At 37.5% G+C, this 23,525-nt stretch overlaps 2 protein-coding genes across 6 annotated transcripts; both read right to left on the reverse strand.

Moving 5' to 3' along the window:
* Nucleotides 1-4,136: 4,136 nt before the first annotated feature.
* plcg2 (phospholipase C, gamma 2) lies at nt 4,137-20,164 on the reverse strand. Its single transcript, XM_079466392.1, has 33 exons — nt 19,409-20,164; nt 18,232-18,434; nt 17,663-17,806; nt 17,296-17,389; nt 17,158-17,205; nt 16,971-17,055; nt 16,502-16,585; nt 16,347-16,390; nt 15,897-15,957; nt 15,676-15,777; nt 15,436-15,554; nt 15,263-15,348; nt 15,000-15,117; nt 13,993-14,161; nt 13,808-13,903; nt 13,627-13,710; nt 13,371-13,552; nt 12,330-12,530; nt 12,057-12,176; nt 11,459-11,639; nt 10,755-10,823; nt 10,317-10,426; nt 10,034-10,127; nt 9,648-9,714; nt 9,393-9,559; nt 7,573-7,675; nt 7,245-7,448; nt 6,967-7,106; nt 6,640-6,751; nt 6,240-6,419; nt 6,072-6,160; nt 5,809-5,975; nt 4,137-5,723 (listed from the first exon to the last, which is right to left on the reverse strand). The coding sequence occupies exons 2-33, from the start codon at nt 18,413-18,415 to the stop codon at nt 5,675-5,677; spliced, it is 3,753 nt and encodes a 1,250-aa protein (XP_079322518.1). The 5' UTR covers nt 18,416-18,434; nt 19,409-20,164; the 3' UTR covers nt 4,137-5,674.
* Nucleotides 20,030-23,382, reverse strand: meak7 (MTOR associated protein, eak-7 homolog). 5 transcript variants are annotated; one of them, XM_079466394.1, is made up of 8 exons: nt 23,293-23,382; nt 22,935-23,094; nt 22,044-22,274; nt 21,810-21,954; nt 21,278-21,676; nt 21,070-21,188; nt 20,777-20,959; nt 20,030-20,693 (listed from the first exon to the last, which is right to left on the reverse strand). In XM_079466394.1, the coding sequence occupies exons 2-8, from the start codon at nt 23,088-23,090 to the stop codon at nt 20,574-20,576; spliced, it is 1,353 nt and encodes a 450-aa protein (XP_079322520.1). In that variant the 5' UTR covers nt 23,091-23,094; nt 23,293-23,382; the 3' UTR covers nt 20,030-20,573. The 5 variants fall into 5 exon arrangements, with proteins under 5 accessions (XP_079322520.1, XP_079322521.1, XP_079322519.1 ...); XM_079466395.1 differs by having other exon boundaries at nt 20,312-20,693; nt 23,257-23,364; XM_079466397.1 differs by having other exon boundaries at nt 20,433-20,693; nt 21,070-21,128; nt 23,293-23,376.
* Between the last annotated feature and the right edge of the window lie 143 nt (nt 23,383-23,525).

Raw genomic sequence — 23,525 nt, forward strand, 5'->3', positions numbered from 1 at the left:
TTCAATCAAAATAAACTGTCTGTGAATATGTTTCAAATAGAAAGCTTTTAAAGCTTTTTTATTCATAGACGTTCATTCATTCAGACGTTCGCTGTAAAGGTATTTTTATTCACATTCTTCTGACATGTACAGAAAGACAAACTATGACACAACCATGGCAAAACTTTTAGTCTCAGACCAAAAGTAAATTCGCTTACAATACTATTGCATTTTCTTTTGTCATGAGAATCACACAAATCTAAATATCATTGTTTGGATCCTAAGTTCTTGAGAAAAAATAAAACAAAAGGCTTAACCGATAAATCCAAAAGTTAATATTTCTGCTGTGATCCAGAGGCAGCGTGCAAGAACAGCCACAAATAAGCAATTCCAGCAAACCTTTTTCTCAGAGAACGTATTTATTACCAATATATTAAACCATCTGTTTATATTTTACTAAATGATAGAGTCCAGACATCATAAAAACATCAGTCTACGCACAAGTTTTCTATTTTAAAAGAGGTAAGCAATCCGTTATGGATGTTAAGAAAGGGCACACAATTTGGAGAGACGGCATACTTTATAGGATTTCTGTTAACTAAGAAGTGTTCAATACATTTCGTTGCACTGTACTTGTATGTGTGTAATGACAATAAATTGAATCCAATCCAATTCAAATGTGCAAACCAGAACAAATTGAGAAGGGATGCCTCTTCAACATCAAATAGTTACTATAATAAATATTGACATATCAGTATAGTGGAAACCTTCGTGAGGTTGACATTTGCATGGAATTGATCGAAGCACGTGTTTCTTTTCACCACATGTGCAGGACAATACTGCTGTTGTCAATTCTTGATGACTTTAATCTTTAAAAGAAAATGAATGGATCCGTATTACTGTATGCTGTATTTCTTTATACTGCTAAATGGAATAGGAAACGTCAGTGTGTGTTTGTGTTTCGTACCTTCACCTGTTTTACATCAACCTCCACCAGAAGTTTTCACAAAACCTGTTCTTCAGAGGAACAGACCGATAGCCTAATAAAAACAGAAGTTGAACAGATCTTTCAAAACTAATATTTTTCTGACACTTGTTAATGTAATATTTAATGATTTTATATTACTTTAAACAGTGTTGCTATTGTCTTAAGAATAGTGCTATAAGAAAAAGAATATAAATTCAAGGTTGTACTAACATAGCACTTCATTTTAAATAATAGTACTTCCCTGAGCGAATACCTCTGACAGGAAAAGATGCTTGTGCAAGAAAATCTGGCATCAGAAAACATGTCTTCCGTGAAAACCACAAAGCGCAGGAAGGCAAGGTCTGGCTGGTCCACTGTAAATTATCTTGGAGGATTCTTTGGACCCAGCAGCACGTATCTAGTATAACCTGTAAAGAAATCCATATTCAACACTTCGCATTTTAAAAAATCTGTCATTGGAAGATTCAGAATATACTTGAAACATATTTTATATATATATTTTGTACTCTCAGATGTGTTAACCCCCTACCCGTACCGAAGTAGTCTAGAAACTGTATTTATCTATTTGAAATCCTGTGGTGCTGATGTATGGCCACAGCTCAACGTGCATGAGAGGATTGCTAATGTTGTCCGAGCTGGCCAGATGCCTAGCTGCCATCACCTGGTAAAAACTAAATAAACTTTGACAAAAGTATTTTTCACAATTGAACCTAACGTAAAGGAGGGAACTACTAGAAAAAAGTTTTAGTAAATTAAACCATTGCTTGTTGTATGTTATGATAGAAATTCATACGGATTTAAGGAGTGGTGTAAAGCAAATGATGTGTTATTTACTCCGGTAGAGGGAGAACAGCAGAAGAATCATGCGTATCAGTATCATTGCAGAAAAAAGCATTCTCTTATGAAATGACTATGTCATACGTGTTTGTGTTATTGAAATGTATTTATTCACTGTGTATATTACAATTGTAAAATATATAATATCTTTTTTAATTTAAACATTCTCTCTCTTTCACTCTCTCTCTCTTTCTCTGCACTCTCTTTTGCCCTCTTTGCATGTGACATTATTAGCAGCATCCTGTAAAAGACAATTTGATTATCCATGATATAAGCCTGTGACCCAGTGATGGTAAAGAAATTAAATTGTTAATACCAATAATTTTATTATGAAAGCTCCTGGCCCTTTTCCTAACTCCTTCAGTATCTACCAAATCACGAAAAATGATACACTGAGGCAAATATAAATCCATATTTCCTATGTAAACATATTTACATAATGTCTGAAAAATCATAGTACGTTAAATACTAATAATAATACAATACTAATAATTGTATCTGACGCATGCGCCTGGCCCTTAGTTTACTTTTGGTCTGTGTTTGGTTATCGGTCAGTCTAATGGCTAGTAACATAACTAGGGATGATACAATATTAACATCTCCGTGAGCGATTATACCTCGGTATAAATGGCACGGTATTTATCGCAATATTTATATTGACAAATGATGACTTGGTGCCTTAAGCATCCACTTTCATCATAACTGTTGCTTAGAGGTATGAGTTGAGTATGAGATGGGTCAAATGAACTAAAAATACCTTTTATAATATAAAGTAATTGCACCGGATGGACATCTATTATTTTTTCTAACTTTTTCTATGTTAGGCCAGGAAGACCTAGGGCTTCATACAGTCATGTGACCACGATAATATTGAGACAATTTTGCTATTGCGATAACACCTCTGACTGTGTGTGACAGTCTATGATGAATGAAAAGTTGTTCTGTTCCACAGCCAGCTGTACGGCAGAGGGAATAAAGCAAACATGCTGTGTAATGTATGATCCAATACAGGCACATTACATTAGTTGCCCACAAGTCTATAATCCCTGGTGTGTTGGCTGCCAGCGTCTCCTGTTTGAGTAATTCGAAATCCTATCAACCATTTTTATGCATCTTCCACTGAATCAGCTGTGGAACAAATTTTTATTTTGTAAAAACTAAACTTTCCTAAGTTTTGCCAATATTTTGTTGTCCGATGCCAATGGCATTAGATTAACTTGGTGCTAGTAGTTGCACTAAAATGACACATTTCAAGCTTTAACCTTGGGTTCTCCATTTGCCAAGTGTATTGTTGGTCACTTGACATGCTGCTCTATACTGGATGTGACATCCCACAAGGAGGTGTTTGTCATCTTTCTAAGGTTTATAACTTGTCAGTATTTCCTGTTGTAAGTTTTCATTATGTTTCATAGATCATCCGTCTTTTTAAGGCTTACGTGTCATTAGTTTAGATTAGTTCATGTTGTTCTAAAGGTGTTTTTGAAAAGCAATATAATATAACAATGGGGTGGTTTCCCGTACAGGGCTTCAGACTAGTCCTGGACTAAAATAAATGTTAGATCTGTCTAAACTGAAAACAGATTGCAATGAAACATCTTCAAATACACCAGTGCCATTGTTTTGTCTCGAAATGCACACGTGTACTTGGTATGTTTGTAATTTAACGAAGGCCTAGTCCTGGTTTAATCTAATTCCTGTACTGGAAATCGTCCCTATGTGTTCAGATCTTACATCATGAAGCGTAATGTTTTTATTACCTTAGAATGACCTATTTCTATCTACATACACCGCGGGTCCCCTTGCATGCATGTTGTTTCTACTGTAGCCCTAAACAGACAAACTGCTCAGAGCGTGTTTTGTAAATATGTAATCTCTTTCCGCAAAGAGGCGAAAGCATGACGGCATCTTAGTCCTGTGTCAGTCGCCGTATTGCTTCAAAAGGGAGGGGCAGCTGGTTGCAATTCGCAACCTCCACCCTAGAGGCAGCAAAACGTCATACACTGGACCTTTAAGGTGCTATAAATAAACCACAGTTTTAACAATCGACATTTTGAAAAGTAACTTTGGCAACAAAGGTGTTTCTTGAAGATAGAAATTCCCAACAAATAGTAAATCAATAAACTCAGAGCCATAGAAGATGGCAAAACTACAACGGCTGACAGAACATGGCGAATTATGCAAGAGGACCCGCTGTGTATGTAGATAGAAATAGCTCATTCTAAGGTAATAAAATAACGCTTCATTGTGTAAGCTCTTAATACACCCCTGAAGGCGTAGCTACGTATATTATATTGCATTTCTATCAATAGAGCATTCCAGAAATTACACACTGGACCTTTAAGCCAAGTCTCCTTTATAAGCAAGAATTTACATGCACTGGCAATTTTGTCAGTTTTGTCATTCAAGAATGATTTTTACCGTGAGTCTTACAGCCTTCTGCTGATACACCGTCATTACGGAGACCACTTAAAATGATCTTTTGAAAGGTCATGTCACGGTAATGTGATGGAATAGTTTAAAACAACAAGCATTATGATATATTCTGCATATTTAAAGCAGCACAAACACCTTATTTGTAAAATCTACAAAGACTTTGCACTGTGTTGAATATTCTAAGATATGCTAACCTCCAAGTTTCAGTGCTCAGAGCAAGTCGGGGAAATGATGAGGTGTCATCTGGTGGTTATTATCTGGACCTTTTAAACAGCTTGAGAAAAATGACACCTTTGAAGAAGTCCTTTTCACACAGCAACAGTGGTAAATGACGCTACAATTTCCAGTTCACACAAACACTGGCATTACATCTTTTTACCAGTATTGTATCCTTCCTGCATATGTACCAAAATACCTTTAGAAGAATACAGTTTATGCATAATAAAATATCAATGATGCCACATGTGTAAATCCAATATTTCAAAAGACTTTATATGTGGAGTGAACAATTACACATTTTCTTAAATAGATTAATATAAGACACAGTTTCTTAATGGGTTGATTGTTTGTAATGATTTGTAATCTGGCTTAAATAGGAGCTAGAAAAAAGGCTTTTCTTGGAGAATGGACAGGATCAAGGCCACAGAGAATAATGCTGGGTTTGCCGATCTCTTTATGTAAATGTCGGCCAACACATCTGCAAGCAGCAGAAGCAAATGCTTGCATGACATTTCATCATAAACAAAACAAAGACTGATATGTAAAGAATTCCTCTGTATTGGATAAGCAGACATCTGTAATAAACATATTCTTTCGCACAACAGAAAATCTATCGTAGGCAATGATTACATTTTCTGATAAAAGTATAATCGTCATCTTTAGCTTTGGAGCAGTGTATGTTGACATATTACTAATCAGAATTTGACACATTAATTTGTCATTATAAACTACTGAAAACAAACTTGAGCACTTATATCAATAAAAGATGAAACCAATAAATAATGTCTGTAAATGTTTAAGAACTGTGAAAGAGTTCAATAAAGCTGCATATAAAGTATATGAAAATATAAAAAAACAGATGATCAGTTTCACTTTGAACACAAAAATCCTTTATCCACTTTGCAGTCAATTTAAAGCCATAGTTCACTCAAAAGTGAATCCTGCGAGTGAATACGCAATGATAGATTATTCGTTTTTAAAAAAAACGTACATCTTCTTGGGGTCACAAAGATTCGCAGAGAAATTACTAAAGACCATTGCTTAAATTCTCCTTTCGTTCCTATATGGGCACACAAGTGAGATGGCTGCAACTTCCCGTCTCTGAGGCCAGTTAGAGAACCAGCAGTAATAGATCAGCAGAACCGAAAGAAACAGACCCTGTAAAACAATAGAACCAGGAAGAAAGGGAACTAGACTTCTCAGCACTCTTATTTTTCCTCATGAGTAAAACTTGCTATTGTTTATCTTCTGCTGTGGTTTATTAAACCTATAGAAAGAGAGAGAACACATATGAATATCCTCACAGTAAGCGTTATGGCTGTATAAATTCATACGGGTTACTGACAACGCACTTCTTGTCAGAGTACATGACGAGGTCCTGCGAGGGTTCGTCGCGCCGATGAGGTGCTGTGGTGCGCTGAAGGTTCGAATGAGTGTCGTAGAGGCAGAATTCGTTGCCCAAGTCTGTATGCTTCTTTTGCAATTGTTTAGAGGAGGAGTAGAGTTCCTCTTGTGCTTTCTGGGAAAAAAACAAGTCAGATATCAGATATTCATTTCAGTTTCTATTTTAAACGATACCTCCCTAGACAGTTAATAAGCAAATATATTGTTTTACCTCCACTTGTTGTATATCAACATTCACCAGGAGAGATGCAAGCTCCAGGCTCTCGCTAAACCCATTCTTTAAAGGGACTGATCGATACCCTGTGAAATGGACAAGATTCGTTTTTTGTAGCCGAGTTTAAAAACCATTCATTTTGTTGTTTACATGCGATAGACGTACCTGAGCGAACACCTTTCACGGGGAATGTAGCTTGGGCCAGAAAATTGGGGTCGGAGAACATGTCCTCCTCAAAGACCACAAAGCGTAGAAAGGTGAGGTCTGGTTCGTACACGTTGAAAGTAACTGCCTCTGAAGGCTGATGGTGCGGCCCGAGCCATACAGGGTTTAGTCCATTATCATCTGCGGGACATATTCATTCACTAAGCATTTTGCTCAAGTAAAAAAAGTGAATCAATTTTATTTATTAAAACATTACTATTCAATCATTTCATTCTAATATGACTGTATATAATAATAACATTTTGTTAAAGTCAGTAATTTGAAATACTATAAAGGGTCTTATTTCTAGAAATCTATATTTCTAAAGATCTAGTCGAAAGTTGAGTTTTCATCGCCTTACGGCAAACGATCGTCTTGAATTTGCTGTCATCTGTTTGGCCACACAGTTCAATCTCCACGAAGGGGCTGGCGATGCTGCGACCAAGTTTGGGTAGATGCCGTGCTGCTATCACCTGAGCGACAGAAAATCATTCAAATCTGCTCTAATATATTTTCTGTATTTTAACTTTTTTTTAGTATTTACAAATATAAATGCAAAAGCTCGTTTTAATTCAACATTGTTAAATGCTACTAAAGGTTTGGCAAGCTATTAAGGTGTATACAAATTTTATGACCACATCAGCCATTGTTCATTTTATCAAACTTAAATATGGGTCGGATGTTTTACCCTAATAGTGATGGTGTATTTGACATTCCTCTTCTCTTCATAAGGGTCGTAATGATCTGAACGCATCACTTCAGGCTGGAGCACATATCCTGTACTTCCATTCAGACTGAAGAGGGCGCTGTTCAACTGAGTGTACTTATCTAGAGAGAAATTCAACTGTAGGTAATATTCTAGATTTCACAAGCACTATTTATTCATTCATTTATCCAGTTCTTCGTACACTAAACAAATTATGCCGGTTTTAGGGTTTAAATGTATGGATTTCTACATGTTCTTACCAGCCGTTTGAAAGTTAAGTGCCACCATGTGGCAGCCGCACATCCATTGAGGGTAGGGGTCGTAGTTGGAAGAATCCACTCTTTGACCCTTAGGATAGATGCGACTCAGTGCCTTGCGGTTGTATAACATAAATTGAGGTGACTTAATTCTGGCAGGTGTTTTATTCTCTACGAAGGATCTGACCTCTTTGTAGGTATAATTGTCTGGTAGGAAGAGAGAATCAGTCAAACACCACAGCGTTGCATGGAAAGATGTTGTTTACATTACATTTACATGATCTTTTTTATATATGTATGTAAAAATTCATATTTGAATAAGCGCCTGTACCAAAGCGGTCCTTATCTTTGCTGCGAGGCTGACAATAAACAGCCAGCTCAGACATCTCATTTGCCACCTCCTCTCTGGACTCAACCTCCTTCTGTTTCTCTTTCTGCAATGGGCAGGAAAAGTTTAGTTTAGTTTAGTCAATTAAAAAACGATCAAAACATTTGTGTAATGTAACGTAATATAATATAGTATAGTATAATAACTTCAACTAAATTAAAATGAGAAATGTTGTTTGAAACTGAAATAAGTGCACTTAGTTTAGTGCCTATAAGTGAGACACTAAAATCATTAACTTAAAATAAAAAACTGAACTAAAACTGAAAAAAAAAATTATATAGCAAGATAATAAAATTAAAAATAAAATGAATAAACCACATAAAAAAAAACTATTACAGAAAACAATACAATAAACTGGAAAACAAAACTATAAATCTGACGGGAATTTAATGCAGACAATTATAAACATATATTTAGTAGTCATTGTACACTTCCACTCATTTCACGAGAGAAATAAGTACAGAGTTCAGAATAGCACCGGTTAAATCTTCTTCCTTGGCCCTGTCTACACCCAGCCTTTAAACACCCACTGAATTTTACCAGTTATAACCAACAAATATAGCATATAATGTAGTATTTACAGAACATGTGAAGGAATTAGGGATGCAACGATATGTACATTTTTGCCGATAACAATAACCGATACTTCTTTAACGTTGATAACCGATATGTTGGCCTATATACATATACAGTATCTAAATATTGATTTAGAAATCCCTAAGACTGAAACTTAAGGCAAAAAGTGGACAACTGCATTTATTTGAAAACCTGGTTCTTTTTTATCCCCCTTAAAATCATGTACCAAGCCTACTTTGCACTAGTTAACGATTCTTTAACCTTCAAACTTTTCTGGTATATACTTTATTTAATAAACAAATTATAGATGTTCTTCCAGAGCAAATGTTCTAGCCACATAGACAGAAATCAATCAGACAGCAGTCTGATTCAAACAATATGCATTTGTTCCTATAATTTACACATTCATAAATACTGTATCTACATACTCTAACTTTGTCAAAAATGTTTTGCTAATAGAAGTAAGCGAATGATCACGACAGAAAGAAAGTACTGTACTGTTTTTAACTGTGAGCAGCGTGCAGCTGAAGAAGTCTAACAAGAGGAAATCATATTTTTATTATCGGCCATAATATATAAGCCCCAGCAATGACCTAATGTTATGGTGTCAGCGCAAATGACTGTAGCTTTTAAAAATCTGATCATCATTGAGATGCTTTTAAAAAGAGATTTCTTTCTTTTCTACAAAAACAACATTTTATTCTGGACCGAAATATTACAGATACACTCTAAAGTCCATTTGTATTTAAAAAATAGAGAGCAGATCTCAATAAGGACTAGGTAGACAACACAGCATCCTGTAGTTAAACAATTCATGTACTGTGTTTTACCTTTTTTTGTGTTTTTCTTATTTTCCCCCTATCAAAGACTCTAAACATTCCAAAGAGGAAAGTGGACAGGGAAAATAGGGCATACAAAGAGGAACGGAAAGACAACTATTCATTCTTCCTACCTAGTTTTGTGAATGCAAATCTATCTGCAACGATGTTATCGCTGTTTGCAAAGAATAAAACATGAGACGTTATAAGCCAACGTTTCAATGCTTCACAGTTTTTTCTTACCCCATATTTCAAGTCTGCTATTTTAGAAGTGTGTCAAGCCGCGTGTTGCCTACCCCTACTGTTGTGTTTAGGATAGAGCTACACTTCTCATTTAGATCAACGGATGTAGATTCAGTGTGAGCGTACCTCAAACACCCGCTTTTCCTCTCTCTGTGTGATGTCCCAAGCCACCTGATACCATTCGTACAGCTCCTCAGTGGTCTCCGTGGCTAAATCAAACGGCAGCATATCCTCTCTGTTGTCTTTAAACTGCAAAGTCACCACCACGTTCTTGCCATGTTTGGCTGAGCGAACTTGAAACATGATTATGAAAACATCACTTTATCACACCATCATTGATCACGACTAAACGAAATCTGCAAAGATGATAAGTCAACTTACCTACAGTACACTTTGAGATGTCCACTACCCCTTTACATAAGTCGCGTAATGGGTTTTCATCGTCAGCCTGAAGAAGATGAATTAATGAAACATGTTTGCATTGTTTGTTCATAGCAATGCAAATGACAAGTGAGGAAAATTCAACCAAAAACAAAGGATACACTATTCTAAAAAATAATGAGCTACCTCTCTGCTATTAACATATAATCAACATCATCGCAATGCATGCTGGGATTGCTTTTTTTTAGCAAAAGACACATGCGGTGCTGCCTTTGACAAAGGGTTTTATTGCTGCTTTTTAGGTAGGACTTTAGGAGACATAGTAACCATCCATCACGCGTTTCTAAAGCCTCAAAATTCTTCCTAAACAAGTAAACGTGGTTTACCTGGTAGCTGGTCTCAGATGAAGAGTTGGCCACTTCTTCTACATAATTCGAAGGGAAATAGTGCTGCAGTTTTCCACCACAGTCTCCTTTCCACCTGCAGTGAAAATGCAAAGATGAATACGTTACATTCTACATAAACAAATATACGTTACAATTAACCTGCAGCTATATGCGGGGTGTCACTTTAATGTCAATTCAATTTATATAGTGCTTTTCACAATGTCAAGAAATATCAATATAAGGTTCATTCTCTGATATGCACCAAAAGTATCATAGAACTCACCATCCATTGGCTTCCTTGGTTACATTATGAATCAAAGCACCCTTAGAAAAGCTGAGTTCATCTGGTCGCATGGCCCTGTAGTCATAAAGGGCCTTCACAGTGCTTTGGGGCTAAAGAACAACAACACATCACAACACATGAGCACACTCCTCCTACACAAATGAAAACCGCACATCCTTTCGACAGCTTCGACAGAGTCTGAAAGTTTTCTAAAATAACGTGAATTTGTGAATTATGTTTGACACAGACCATTTAGAAACATGTGGCATAAACATGACATCGCTGTTTCATTCAGTGTTCGTTTCCTCTTTAGAGAAGATTGGTTTCCTCTGTTAGAAAAAGAGATAGCCAGCACTTCCTCCCCAGCCCACAAAAGATGACCTGCCATGCATGCTAACATACGGAAGCTGCATTTGGTCTGCTGTGATAAATGCTTACCAGACATGGTTCTATCTCATTTGCCTCCACATACTGTTTGGACTCATAAAGTGAAGCAGATATATTTATCTGAAAGGACAAAAACAGAACATTAGTTCTTGCTTATTAAACATCAGACTGTACAAAATAATAAGTTACATTAAATATATTGTGTCGGTGACATTGAATAGACTGTTGGAATCCTGCGTGGATTCAAGGTTTCTTGCTCATACATTTATTCAATATCTTAACATGTGTAACAACCTTTTTTCTGGTGCTTAATCTGCTTAATCCGTCATATTTTTATATTGTTTTGTGCAATTTCATGTTTTTTTCTATTCTGATTCGTAAGAATAAAATAGAAACAATAATGTACATTTATATGAAACAATTACATTGTTGCGCATATTATACTTGCATTTCATAACCTAAACTTTCAATTGGAAATCAAGATTGCTACCCGTGTTGTGATGAAAACATGCGAGTGTAACATTCAAACTGCGGCCCTAGCAAAGGATGTGGTGTACAACTTTGTTCGCAAAGAATTTATTTCATGCCATGTAAAACAAAATGTTTTACAATCACTGCCTTTTGTTTCTTAGCTGTGCCCGCAGCTGTGTGAAAAGAAGTTTTGCTTAATTCCTCTGATGGTCAAAACCTCAGTAGTGAAGATGTTTTGTGTGTTTCGCCACATTTATTTTAAAAAAAACAGCGTGTTATCTTACCAAACTAAACCGGTCCACTAGATCAGGTGTCACAGGGTAGCGCAGCTTGATCTTCCGGTAAAGCGGCTTCTTGCGGAAATACTCGACTAATTCCACCAGGCTCTCAAACTCGCTGGAGGTCCCCAGCACATACATAGAGCCCTCTTTTTGTATCCGGCAGTGCTTCACCATCCCTTCACCTCTGCATATAAAACCCACAGAAACACTTAGATCACTTTGCACCGACCACAAACCAGCCGTTTATAGAATAGCTTGGAAGACGAAAATACCGCTGGTCCAACGCTTGTCCAGAAGAGCTTCCTGTTTCAGTTTTACACTACACAAATGTTTAAACAAAATAACAGGGCATTTACAACCGAATCAAAATTTTAATGCAAGTTAAAAAGCTGAAACCAGAAGTGCTTCTGGACCAGTGTGTACATCATGCAAAGTGGTCTTTACCACCTTAAGTTCAAGAGCATGGCTGTTTGACAAGCCTAGACCAGATAAAAACCACCAGCTAAAGCTGGTTTTTCCAGCAGGGTGAACACCAGCGGACTTTATTTATGCTTATGGTGTTACCGTGGTTAGAGATGAGGAAGAAGATGAAGAGCAGAACCTGAAGGTGATGGCGTAAGAGTCTGAATCTTCTCTCCGTCGGATGAGGAAGGCTCCATCTCGAGGGATTCTTATCAGATAGTCTTCTGCCTCACCTCGACTCAAGTTGCTATAAAACCACCTAAAGACAAGAAACCCACAAACTCATGTCGATTGTGCACCTGCAGTTGTTCGTGCGTAATACAAAAGAAGCTCAGAGCTTGACCACGTGGTCTCCTATGGGCCTGCTGGCCGGGATGTGGTTGCGTTAAAGTAGAAGAAAGCATCAACAAACCCTTCAAGCAGGTGCTGGTCTGGTCGAGGCACAAATTCAGTGAGACGCAGGTTGAAGTCCTGACAGCGGAGAAGGTTTTCTCTGTAATGCTGGATGAGCTCATACACACTGGGAAAGTGAAGATTTTCTGTCAGAAAATAAAACGTGTAACCTCCTTCCACGCTGGAGCGGATTCGGCAATGCTGAACACGTCCACCGCGCCTGAAAACAACGTTCAGTGCATTAACTTACACAAATGTTTTGTGATCAAGGTATAAGAAACTTAGTTTAGATGCATTTTAAACTCTCAATGTAAATATCAACATGCTAAATACTTTCCAAACAAAGGAAAGTAAGTAACTTGAACATATTTTAATCGCAGTAGTCAATTTATTGTTTCTAATAAATATTATTATGTTTCTAATAAATATTATTTTGTTAACTTGAGTTAACAAGTGTTTATCCTAAAGTTTTTCTAGAGTTTTGAAATAATCAATCCATCTGGCCTATTTATGTTCTATATACAGCATATACAGTAAATATTTATTTATATATTAAATAACTATCTGACTATTTGAGAATGTATGCTTTTAATTTAACGTTGTGTTACTAATTTAAATAGTTTGTGCCGTTTTTGAATAAAAATAAATATGTTATAGGTATAATTACTATAACATGATTTACCAGACTACCTGAAATATAATATAAGCACTTGAACTTTCTGTTATGATCAGAAAATAGTTGGAAAATGAACAGGAAGGTAATAAATCCCCTTAACCCAGTAAAACTCTTTAAGCACCAACATAGTTATTTAAATTGTGTAAACCAAATAATATGATTTCAATATTGAAGGATTAAAGGAAATTGTATCCAATTGTGAAGATATACAAGACAGTGCCATGCAAATATTTAAGGTATATCAATATTAAATGTATCTGCATTTATAGTTCTGAAAAAGACTTAAAACAATACATAAACGATCACATAAATAATACCAAAAATGACATAAAGCATAATGAACCAATTAAATGATGTTCTGTAATGTATACAGGTTCACATTACCAGAACGAGAGGGTGCAATCGTTGACGAAAGTGTCGCTCTCTCGCACCAAAAACGTTCCGTCAACTCCTCCCGATTCTGCGCAGTATTCCTGCAGCAGTCTCTCGGCTGTCTGTCTGCCCTCTGACATCCTGCCGTGAAACCAATGCTCTGACTGATGGCGCTCAGTGCCGCCCTGTAATGACTGTGAACACATTTGAATTACACTCGGATTTTCTATTTGGTGTACTGCTCTGAAATAGACTCGCAGCGATTCACCTTTCCCGTGTCGTCTTCTAGCTCGCTCTCCTCAGCATAATATAACATCTTATTCTCGATCACACAGTAATGCCTGTACCATTTCTGAACAAAGACACATTGGCACAGAACATATAATAAATCATCATGTGTGGCAATAACAAAAAATATCATGGCGGACATGTTTAGCAGACTTTGGCACCTCATCTATTGGGTCCCAGATGAAAAGTTCACCCTGCTTATCCCCTTTACTAAGGTCCTTTTTGGCCAAGTTCTCACCAATGTTTAGTCTCTTGTGCTGAATGGAAAAGTGAGTAGCAAACCGGTTTGTACAACATTGGTTTACATTGACCAGATATGTGGGTTATTCTGAACAGACTTTAATACCTTGATGATGATCTTCCCCTTTAGTTGGGTCGGTGAGGGCAGCTGTTCAGCCTCTGGTTCCAATGGCTCAGTCAAAAGCTTGTCTTGGAAAACATCTTTAAACACCTGAGCCATCATTTTCTGTTGCTTGACCTCGCAATGTTCCTCTATGGACAGCACAACAGGGTACCTAACCAACAGAGACCATGTTTATAAACCACAACACGGCACACAAAAATGTGTTGATACTATATTACTAATATAATATATACTTATTAATCAATTTAATGAAATTACACAGTCAAGTTATCCTTTATGAGAATGTACAATAGTTTTGCTACAAATAAAAACCAAAGACATGTTTGTTGTTAAACTATGGTAACCATAAAAGTTAAAGTTACCATAGCTTAACCCTGGTTAGTAGTAGTAAAACTACAAATGCTATAAATACACCAAAAACATGGTTCCTCCACTTTAATAAAATCATAAAATATGTCAATAATATTACATAACCACCATAAATGAAAGAATACTATGCAGTTAACAAATTATTTTTTCATATTTACTTATTCTATGCTACTACGCTGATTTTAAAACAATGCATTCCTATTACTTGTTCACATTACATCAGTGGTTCTCAACAGGGGGGCCGTGGACCACAAGGAGGCCGAGGATAACAAAAAATGTTAAATTAGACAAAATGAGCATTAACTTTTTCCAGTTAATGTCAAGCTCTGAAATAGTTTATGGGGTTGAAATGCTGTGTTTTTGTGAGTGGAAGTATTTCCAGCTATACCACTTTGTATATTGTTGAATATAGTAGGGGGCCTTGGAGTCCAAAAGGCTGAGAACCCCTGCATTACAGTTATGTTTTTTTTGTGTGTTACATTTCTAAAATAATTGTCAAGAATTTGTAAAAATAAATCTTAACATTTGAAAAAAAAGAATATATGCATATACAGTATACACATGGTGTTTTGTAAGATTCGCCCATAAATGTACGAATGTGGATGTTTTTGGGGACTTACTCAGACGTCGCGAAAGCATGGTCATTGATGGCCTTCACCACATCTTTAAACTTGATCTTGGAGGTCATGGTTCGACCGTGGTATATGACGGGTTCATCCGGACCATTCCAGCAGTCCACTGCATTGCACACACACACAACAATCATGGCAGTCATTAGTATTATATTATGCCTTTTTAAGAACCATTTTACTGGTCTAAAGAGAAATCCGATATGTGCGTGAATACGTTTAACAATATTAAAACGCAGAGATGGTTCACTAACACTCAATGCAGCGACACCCCAGCCTCAAACAGCGTACATAGGCTTCTGTTGATGACTCACTGCGCAGCTGATCTCCAGTTAAATATCTGTTAAAAAAAAAACACTTGAAGTAACACAGGAAGTCCATCACGAAAAGGAGGACCGTCATGAGCAAGCATAGAACCAGTACTTACGTGTTGTGAGAAGAGTTGATCCAGTAGTGAGACAGAGGGTTGTTCATATCAAGTGGACTTATCTCTGAGAACTTCTCATCCCAAATAGAGTTTTCTTTTGAGAAGAGAAAACAGAGGAACTACAAAGGAAGAAAAAGAGCAGGAAAGAAGGACAGGAGGGAAATGAAAAAAACAAGAGCGTTAACTTATCAACTGTAAATATAAACGAACGTACATGTGACAGTCCTCTATAACGTGTACCTCCTCAACAGTAAATGCAGGATCATTGGTCTTCCTCATGGTGTCATCAATAAAGATGGTCATCAGCTCCCGTACCTGATTCAAATTGTTGGCCCAAGTCTCCTACAAAATAAATGTACATAAAATAAAAACAATTAAAAAAAGGGATTGATTGAAATATAGATGGGTGAGTAGGGGCAAGAAGGTGTATAGATGGCTAGATGAATGAAAGTGTATCTTACTTTCTGCTGATATAAAAGGAATCTTTGAAAATCACAGAGTTGAACAGGCTGGTCAGAGTTACTGCAAAGAAAAAAACATGCAAAACATTGTCAAATTCAAACAGAACAAGAAGAAAATATGACACAAACTCACAACACACATCCCCCATTTGTAGCTGTTACGTTTTGCATATAACATGGTCTAAGTTGTTTTTCACTTCTATCATTTTTAACCGTTTTAGAGATGATGGGATGTCAAACTTGGTATGCAAATAAAGAAATGAAATTTGTGCTAAAAAGTTTCCTGGGTCTTTTAAAACGTTCTACTATTTAAAATTCTTGGTTAGTTTAAATGGAAAAGTTAGTACTCCAGTGTTCCCTGCTGTCGGCATTAAGAACAGACCTCACCAGTTGACAACCAGTTAGCGCTCATTCATTCATATTGTAACAAAACAAACAACAGTTTCTCACCCCATGATGAAAGCACACGACTCCTTTTTAAACTCATCTAGTATCTAACAAGAAGACAAACAACATGCAAAGGATGAAATAAACGTTGTATGACAATAAAACAGTACTTAAACAAATGACATCCAAATCAAATAGCTTCCTAAAACAGCACTCACCATCTTTTGGTTTTCATATACCAACATATTGTAGAATTTGTGAAACTGCTCAAAATCCAGAACGTCTTTCTTGGCTCCCACCCCCTGAAATGAATATGTTCAGACTTTAACACACTACCTAAAGCCGTTACTTAAAGAATGTTTTTTTAACATGTTAATTTTAGTTAAAATTTTAGCTATTTAGTTTTTTTATGTTGCTATATAATTTTTTTTTTTTTTATTTAGTTTTTTTTCGGTGCCTGTAATGAATTTCAGTTTATTTCTAAGGCAATGTGAACATTTTCGTTTAGGTTAAGTTTCCAATCATTTCTAGGCCAAAATTGCATTCGATTTCAATAAATAGAAACGTTTTCAAAGATTACATTTTAGTAAACTAAAATAACCTTCACGTATACATTTTTGTGTTAAATACGTGAAACTAGTAGAAGTTGTTCACCGTGTCTGTCAACACATAATGCATTGTTCATACCGCAAATCTGTCCTTCAGAAAACGTCCACCTGGTGCTTTAAAGTTTATCTGGGGCAAAAGAGACTTGAGCTCTTTCAGCGAGATACTGTGACAGACAAAATCAGCATTAAAGAGCAGAAATGGGGTGAGACAGGAACAATGGTGTATGACTGTAGTTGAGCGGAAAGTGTAAATGAAAGAGGAGAACCTGTTCTTCTTTGTCTGATCAACAGAGTACATCTGCTTCCGCAGCCAGCTACGGTAAAGGGAAAACAGTAAATAAAGAAAACAATGTATAATATGTGTCATGGATTACAGATACATTAGGTGTGTGTGCATACTGTACCTCTCTATAATCTCCGGTGTGCTAGTTGCAAGCGTCTCCTTTCTGAGTAACTCCAGTCCTATCAGCCAGTTTTCTGCATCCTCCACCGAATCAGCTGTGTGGCAACATGAGTGCAGTCAAAAAGAAGCTTTTAGTCATTTCTTAACCAGTTACAGTCAAAGACAAACACATTAGCAGAAGCATCATGTCTAACCAACCTCATGTCATTTAGCTTTGATTTATAAAAAAAAAACATTTAATGGAATTTGAACCTGGATAACACCTAAAACTAGTTCTACTTTTCAGTTGGCTGACTGCAGATGTTGAGTATTATGTGTTTAATGTTGTGTATCTTGTTTATTTAGTACTCTACATTGAACATACATACCGGCCAGACTGAGAGTGTTCAGAACAAACTGAGACCCGTAGAATATGGTAAAGCATGTGTTTGGGTCTGTGTTCCTGTCCTTGAATCGATCAAAGTCCTTAGAGTTTTTTCCAGGCCGCACTTCCCGAATCTCGAAAATGTCCACTGCAAAGAGAGGTCGCCCCAAAAACATTAGCTAACGGGCATTGATTAACCACAATATAGTTAAATTACGAGAAGAACAAGGATTCGAAAAAATGGACCGTTTGGCACTACGGACGATTGAAACTGGCAGTGAAAACTGGGACAGGTAATGGGTGTGATGGTGATGCAGACACCCAAAATCTACCGACAACTGGTCACTCTACAGAAATACTCTAAACTTATAATATGGCCTGCTATAGTACTTCAAACAATAAACTCTTTAGCTCCTATAGTTCAATTGGTTGCGTATGGCAGGTTCAATCTCCAAGGAACGCTGATGCAGATAAAACTTCAATATCATGTAGGTTACACTAAATAAAACGGTCTTCCAAATAGACAATGCAAGTCACTAGTACCACGATTACGCCCGAGGATTCAACACTCACACACTCCCTCTGTTTTCTCAGCCGTCCGCGTCCAAGCCACCTGTCTGGTTTCCATGATGACTTGAACCGTCAGCCTCTCCATCTTCTGTCTGTACACCGTCATTACGATCCCCATCTCCAAATCTCGCTTTATCAGGCTCTTCTTGTACTCGGTCAGGTCTCCTTGCTGACTGTGACCGGCCATTGCTGCTTCTGGCCCCACACTGACAAATATACATAACCACAAATCAATTAAAGCGGTTCACAGTAGGTACACGTCGAAATTGTGCGTCATCTGGATTTGCAAGTTGTGCTTTCTCTAGAAATACATTTTGATTGTAATTTGAATGTCCAAACATTCAAGAAGATTGTGGATTATATGGTAGCTTGCAACAATAGGGATACTGTATGAAGGTTCTCCATCATGCGTGTCTGCTCAGATGAGGCAGCTTAAGAAAAATGCCTCCGCAGTGATGTGTGATTAAAAAGTGCACCTTTCATTGCTGTATGAGAGACATCAGTTTTCCAAACTGTTGAACCATGGCAAGCAAAACAGAACGTTTCGTGTCCTGTTCCCTATAGCAGACACTATTTGCATTGCAAACGAGAAAGTAGTCGGCTACACCGAAGCTGTCCAAGAGAGCAAAAGCGAGTCCCTGTTTAAAAGTAATACATTAACCTAGAAAAATTCATGTGGTTTCCATTCAGAAACCTTTGTACACCATCAAGCCTACCTCTCCATTTAGAGGTCAGTGCAAAAGAGATAAGCTATCATCCCTGACACAAGAACCAAGATAGATCACACACTAAAAGTAACGAAAATCAATGTAGATATAAAAATAGGACTAGGAAAAAACAACAAATGACTTCTATTCTACATTGTAAGAAAATGACAGTTTTTTCTTTAGTATTAAAGTAATTGTTTCATTACCAGAGGGAGACAGACACGCTCGTGCATGATTTATATTTTTACAGATTATAGAAGTTATTGTGCATCTTATTTTGTACTTAACGTCGTAAATTCTTCAAGTAACGGTTTCACTAAATTGGGGACAAATAAATACACAATAAAAATGTAACTCTTGAAAACTAGATTGTGTAAACGCTTCAGTCGAAACCTTTCAAACGCACATATTTGGACGTAAAAAGCTATTATATCACCCACATGATTTTAGCATTGTTATGAAAAACAACTTACCCAAATCTAGAGAATTAGATCAATGGACACTTCGAAAAGCCGCTGCAAATAAACTCACTTGCATTTTAACGCATAAAAAAGTAATTCAGCATTGGGTAAATATATAAATGTGCAGTCTAGTCACGATGTGGTCAGTTCCTCTATTCGCTAAACACAAGGAAGTGAAGAGAACATTATGAGAATAAGAAATCCGGAAGCAAAGTTATCTATGCAAAATCCCCAGGGAAGAGAGGGCGCACCGCACAGCACAAACTATCGTCCACTTGCGCGGGTGTAAAAAGGGCGAAGCGTGTTCCGATTCGATGCTTCTAAAGTAACTTTTGAATGATACTTGATGCGCAGATCAAAGGCGCACGTTGCCATTGCTGTTGATGTCATCGTGACATCATTCTTTGATACAGTTCATTGTTACAGTACATAACAATAAGTTAATGACTCTGTCAAATTAGATGACGTAAAGACGCTTTTACGGAATTATAAAACGCAAGCACCGTTTGAGAACATATGAAAGTGAAAGCACCTGTTGCGTCAAACAGACAGAGAAATTGGTCTTCGGATATAGCGAATTGTTGTCACTTCTTCAAATATACGCAAAGTAAAGATTCCGACGAATCCGCGTTTCATGGTTTTATTTCGCTTTTAACTCGCATTGTTCATGTCTAGCGTCACGTTCCGGCATATTTGCATTCATACTGCGGGAAACTCCACCGACAAGAAGCGGCCGTCCGGTTAGCTACTGTGCAAGCAACTAAAACCACACAATTGTTAATAGCCTACAGCTACCACTGAACATTTTTGTCAGAGATACTGAAGGAATGTTGACGGAAGGAGAAACCATACTCCCTCCCTCTCGTGTAACATTTTGTAACTGTTAAGAAGATTAAACAATTCAAACGAAGTGTTCAATTAAATAATGTTTAAAGTGAACAGAATTTGTATCAGTCCAACACAAAACACTGCATTTATATTCAAGTGCAGATATTGAATGAGAAATGTACCCCCCAGTCACACTCACAATCCACATGATGTCTTTGTGGGCACATTTTATTATTTCACAGAAGGCAGGAAACCAGCTCCTCGCTTTTGCATATTAACAGTAAAATAGGCAACAGCGCTTCTTTGCCGCCACTGACAAACATCCATCCATCTATCCTCTCTTTCTTTCTCATTGTCCGTCATACTCCTCTGGTTCTCTCAGGCCTTGGCTGTGCAGGGTCTTTCCTGTCATTTCCATCATGGCCTGAGCTTCAAGGTCTGCATCTAGTATGCTTTTCTTATTCTCGACCTGAAATGGCGACCCAAGAAATCACATCAGGTAATATTTATAACTCTTATTGTGAATTAAAACGGTCATATATTGTCACTGACCTCCTCTTGTTCTTCCGGTGGCTTGCCAACTCCCCACACCTCCAGGGTGTCCAGTTTAAAGTCCTCCTCTCCTGAAAGCTGAGGACTGCCATATGTGGTACAGCGTGGTCGAGCCCTACTGTGGCCATGGCCGAAATCGCAGTCCAACCACAACCCGAAATAGCCGTGCTGACCACCCATGCCCTAAACCAGACAGTTATGTAGGAAAAACTCAAAATAGTAATTTCGTTTTTATGGAAAGCCCATTGTTCAGTTGTGAATTTGCTGCTTTCAATAGTGTACTTTGACCTTACCAAGCCATTGGGCATAGTCTGCTGGCCCTGGTTCAGGTACATGTAATGATTGTTATAGCCTGTGCAGGTGTACACTCGCATGAAAGGAAACACAGAAAAGAGAAAACATCTGGAATCACCTAGTGCAAATTGAAGAGAAACAGCGATTTTAAACAAAGTATTTCAACAGAGGCTGAAGAACGTGTTTTATTTGTTTCCACCCTTTCACCTTGGAACTGAGGTTTGATCTCCCAGCTGTGAGAAGCAAAGCCCCCAAAGACATGGCCTTTAGTGTCCTTCATCAACAAGACGGTGGGACCCCGGCCTTTACAGTTACCCATCAGTCGGGTGAAGCTTTCCCCATGTATGCTTGTGGAGAATAACAACCTCCAGGGGGCACTGTAACCATCAGGAAGCTGAGGTGACAGGAACATCAAAAGAGGTAGATTCAAGAGACAGCGGAGGTCACTCCAGGGCGCATACTGACACTCGGGCAATAGAGTCGGAGGAGGGCGAGAGGGCAGCCTAACCCCTAGCCCCCCAGCAATCAGAAGCTCCAAGAACAGAGCCATTGTCGGGATCCGGAACAGCCAGTCTTCCAGACATTGAACGTCACACGTATTCTGATCTAGAGATGCAGTGAGGACTTGTTAAGACATACGTAAAGATATTTAACTGACTATTCATCTATCCATCTGCATTATGGGATCACAGATGAACACAGTGGAATGATTCAATTTTTAACATTAAATTCCACAAACCTGAAGGTTTCATTTCAGAGGTCAACTGTTCTGCAAGTCCCTCAACACCTTTAGGACCATCGCCCATGTGATCTGGTTGCCAAGATCTTAGATGCCCCCTGTAGGCTAAAGTCTGCACTGCAGACGACACCAGATCTTCCACAAACTATTCAATAAACATTAAAATAAGCATAATAATTATGATCAATCTATCTGCAGGCAAACCGTGTCGTATGTGAATAATTTACTACTTACACCTCTGATCTGCTCAGCTGTGGCAGAAGCTGCTTTTTCACCCCCTGCCATTGATAAAACCAAAGGTGCACGTTCCTCTGCAGTTCCCCTAAATATGTCTGCCAGGAATATCACCAACTGCTCTCGACTAACCCCACCACCAGGGGGCAATTCTACTCCGGGATCAACACTGTGCATGCCCTGGAACACTCTGTTTATCATTGATTCTGAAGCCACATCTCTCATTGTCATCTGCAACGTATAAAATAACAGAAACATTATATAGACTGTATATGTTGGCACAGATATATAATATGAAATGTAAAGGCTTGCGTCTGCTCACCAGATACAACATTTACATTTATGTCTTTAGCAATGCTTTTTCAGTAAATATATTATAATACAGTGCACATTTTGTATGTCTTTAATCGCTATTAAGGCACTGTTTTCTATAAAGCTGCTGTGGAACAAAAACATTTGACACAAAGTTATATATATAGAGAGAGAGAGAGAGAGAGAGAGAGAGAGAGAAAATTGTTATTAAATCATGGGTTCCATACTATTGATACTAATAAAAATGTATAGACAAAATTGCCTTAAATCATCTGCCAGGAAAATGACCCCGTTCAACAAAAGCAACAAACAAAGCAAGATGGACAGCAAAATAAACTTTTGTTTTTACTTTTTAACTTCATTAATTAGACAAACTATGGTTTTTTTAATATAACATAAAAATAATAGCAGTGACGATATACATTTATGGGCAGACTTATATTTAGCATGGAAAGCTTCTAGTGTGTATGTGAAGCACACAGACCGTCCTGAAGTATATTTACTGAAATAAACGCTATTTATAGAAATAATAAAGAATCACAACAGATGTTTTGTAGAATGTTTAATATGGCTGCTCACCTTCAGCATGTCTAGGGATAAAATCTTCCCCGTTTTCCCAGACGAAACAGCAGCAGATCCACGAAGCCTGTCAAATATCCCCTCAATAACAGGCCTCTCATCCGGACGAAAATGAGCCAGACGTTTCTGCACAACAACACTATCCGTGTTTCCCATCGCACTGCAAACAAATGATTCAACGTGCATATTACAAATAACATGAAGACGCTAAAGTCAGTGGGATTGAGACTGTATGGTTAACGTTAAAAGTGTTTAATATCGGCTTCCGTCTAAAACGGACCCATGTGAGAAAAACAGATTCATGTCTAAATATCAAACACACTTCTTTTATGAGAAACTGAAGTGAAAACCTTCTGACCTCAGCAACAGTTATGTTAGATATCCACGATCATGTAAACACACACATTACAACTTCCGTGCTTGAAATGACGTCACATTCAGTGGAACCAATGGTCTCTGAGGAACATTAACTGCGCTGTGATTGGCTGGATCAGATGAGAACAAGTTATTTCAATGTAGCAACACAAATGTATTTTATCATAGTAGTGTGACCACAAAATATAAACCGTTATACAATTATTGAAATGATTT

Source organism: Barbatula barbatula, assembly GCF_947034865.1.
Source record: "Barbatula barbatula genome assembly, chromosome: 10".
In the NCBI taxonomy this organism is placed as follows: domain Eukaryota; kingdom Metazoa; phylum Chordata; class Actinopteri; order Cypriniformes; family Nemacheilidae; genus Barbatula; species Barbatula barbatula.

Bases quoted from the DNA above. Each gene is read 5' to 3' on its own strand.
- meak7 (XM_079466393.1), bottom strand. From the start codon at position 23,120: ATGCACGTTGAATCATTTGTTTGCAGTGCGATGGGAAACACGGATAGT. The intron at 20,960-21,069 runs GTAAGGTCAAAG...TGTCTGGTTTAG, and splicing joins AGACTATGCCCAATGGCTTG to GGCATGGGTGGTCAGCACGG. The intron at 20,694-20,776 runs GTCAGTGACAAT...TCGCCATTTCAG, and splicing joins CACCGGAAGAACAAGAGGAG to GTCGAGAATAAGAAAAGCAT.
- plcg2 (XM_079466392.1), bottom strand. From the start codon at position 18,415: ATGGCCGGTCACAGTCAGCAAGGAGACCTGACCGAGTACAAGAAGAGC. The intron at 12,177-12,329 runs GTTTGTTGATGC...TCTTGTCTTTAG, and splicing joins GACCAGCACCTGCTTGAAGG to GTGGTTTTATAGCAACTTGA. The intron at 7,107-7,244 runs GTAAGAACATGT...ATTTCTCTCTAG, and splicing joins ACTTAACTTTCAAACGGCTG to ATAAGTACACTCAGTTGAAC.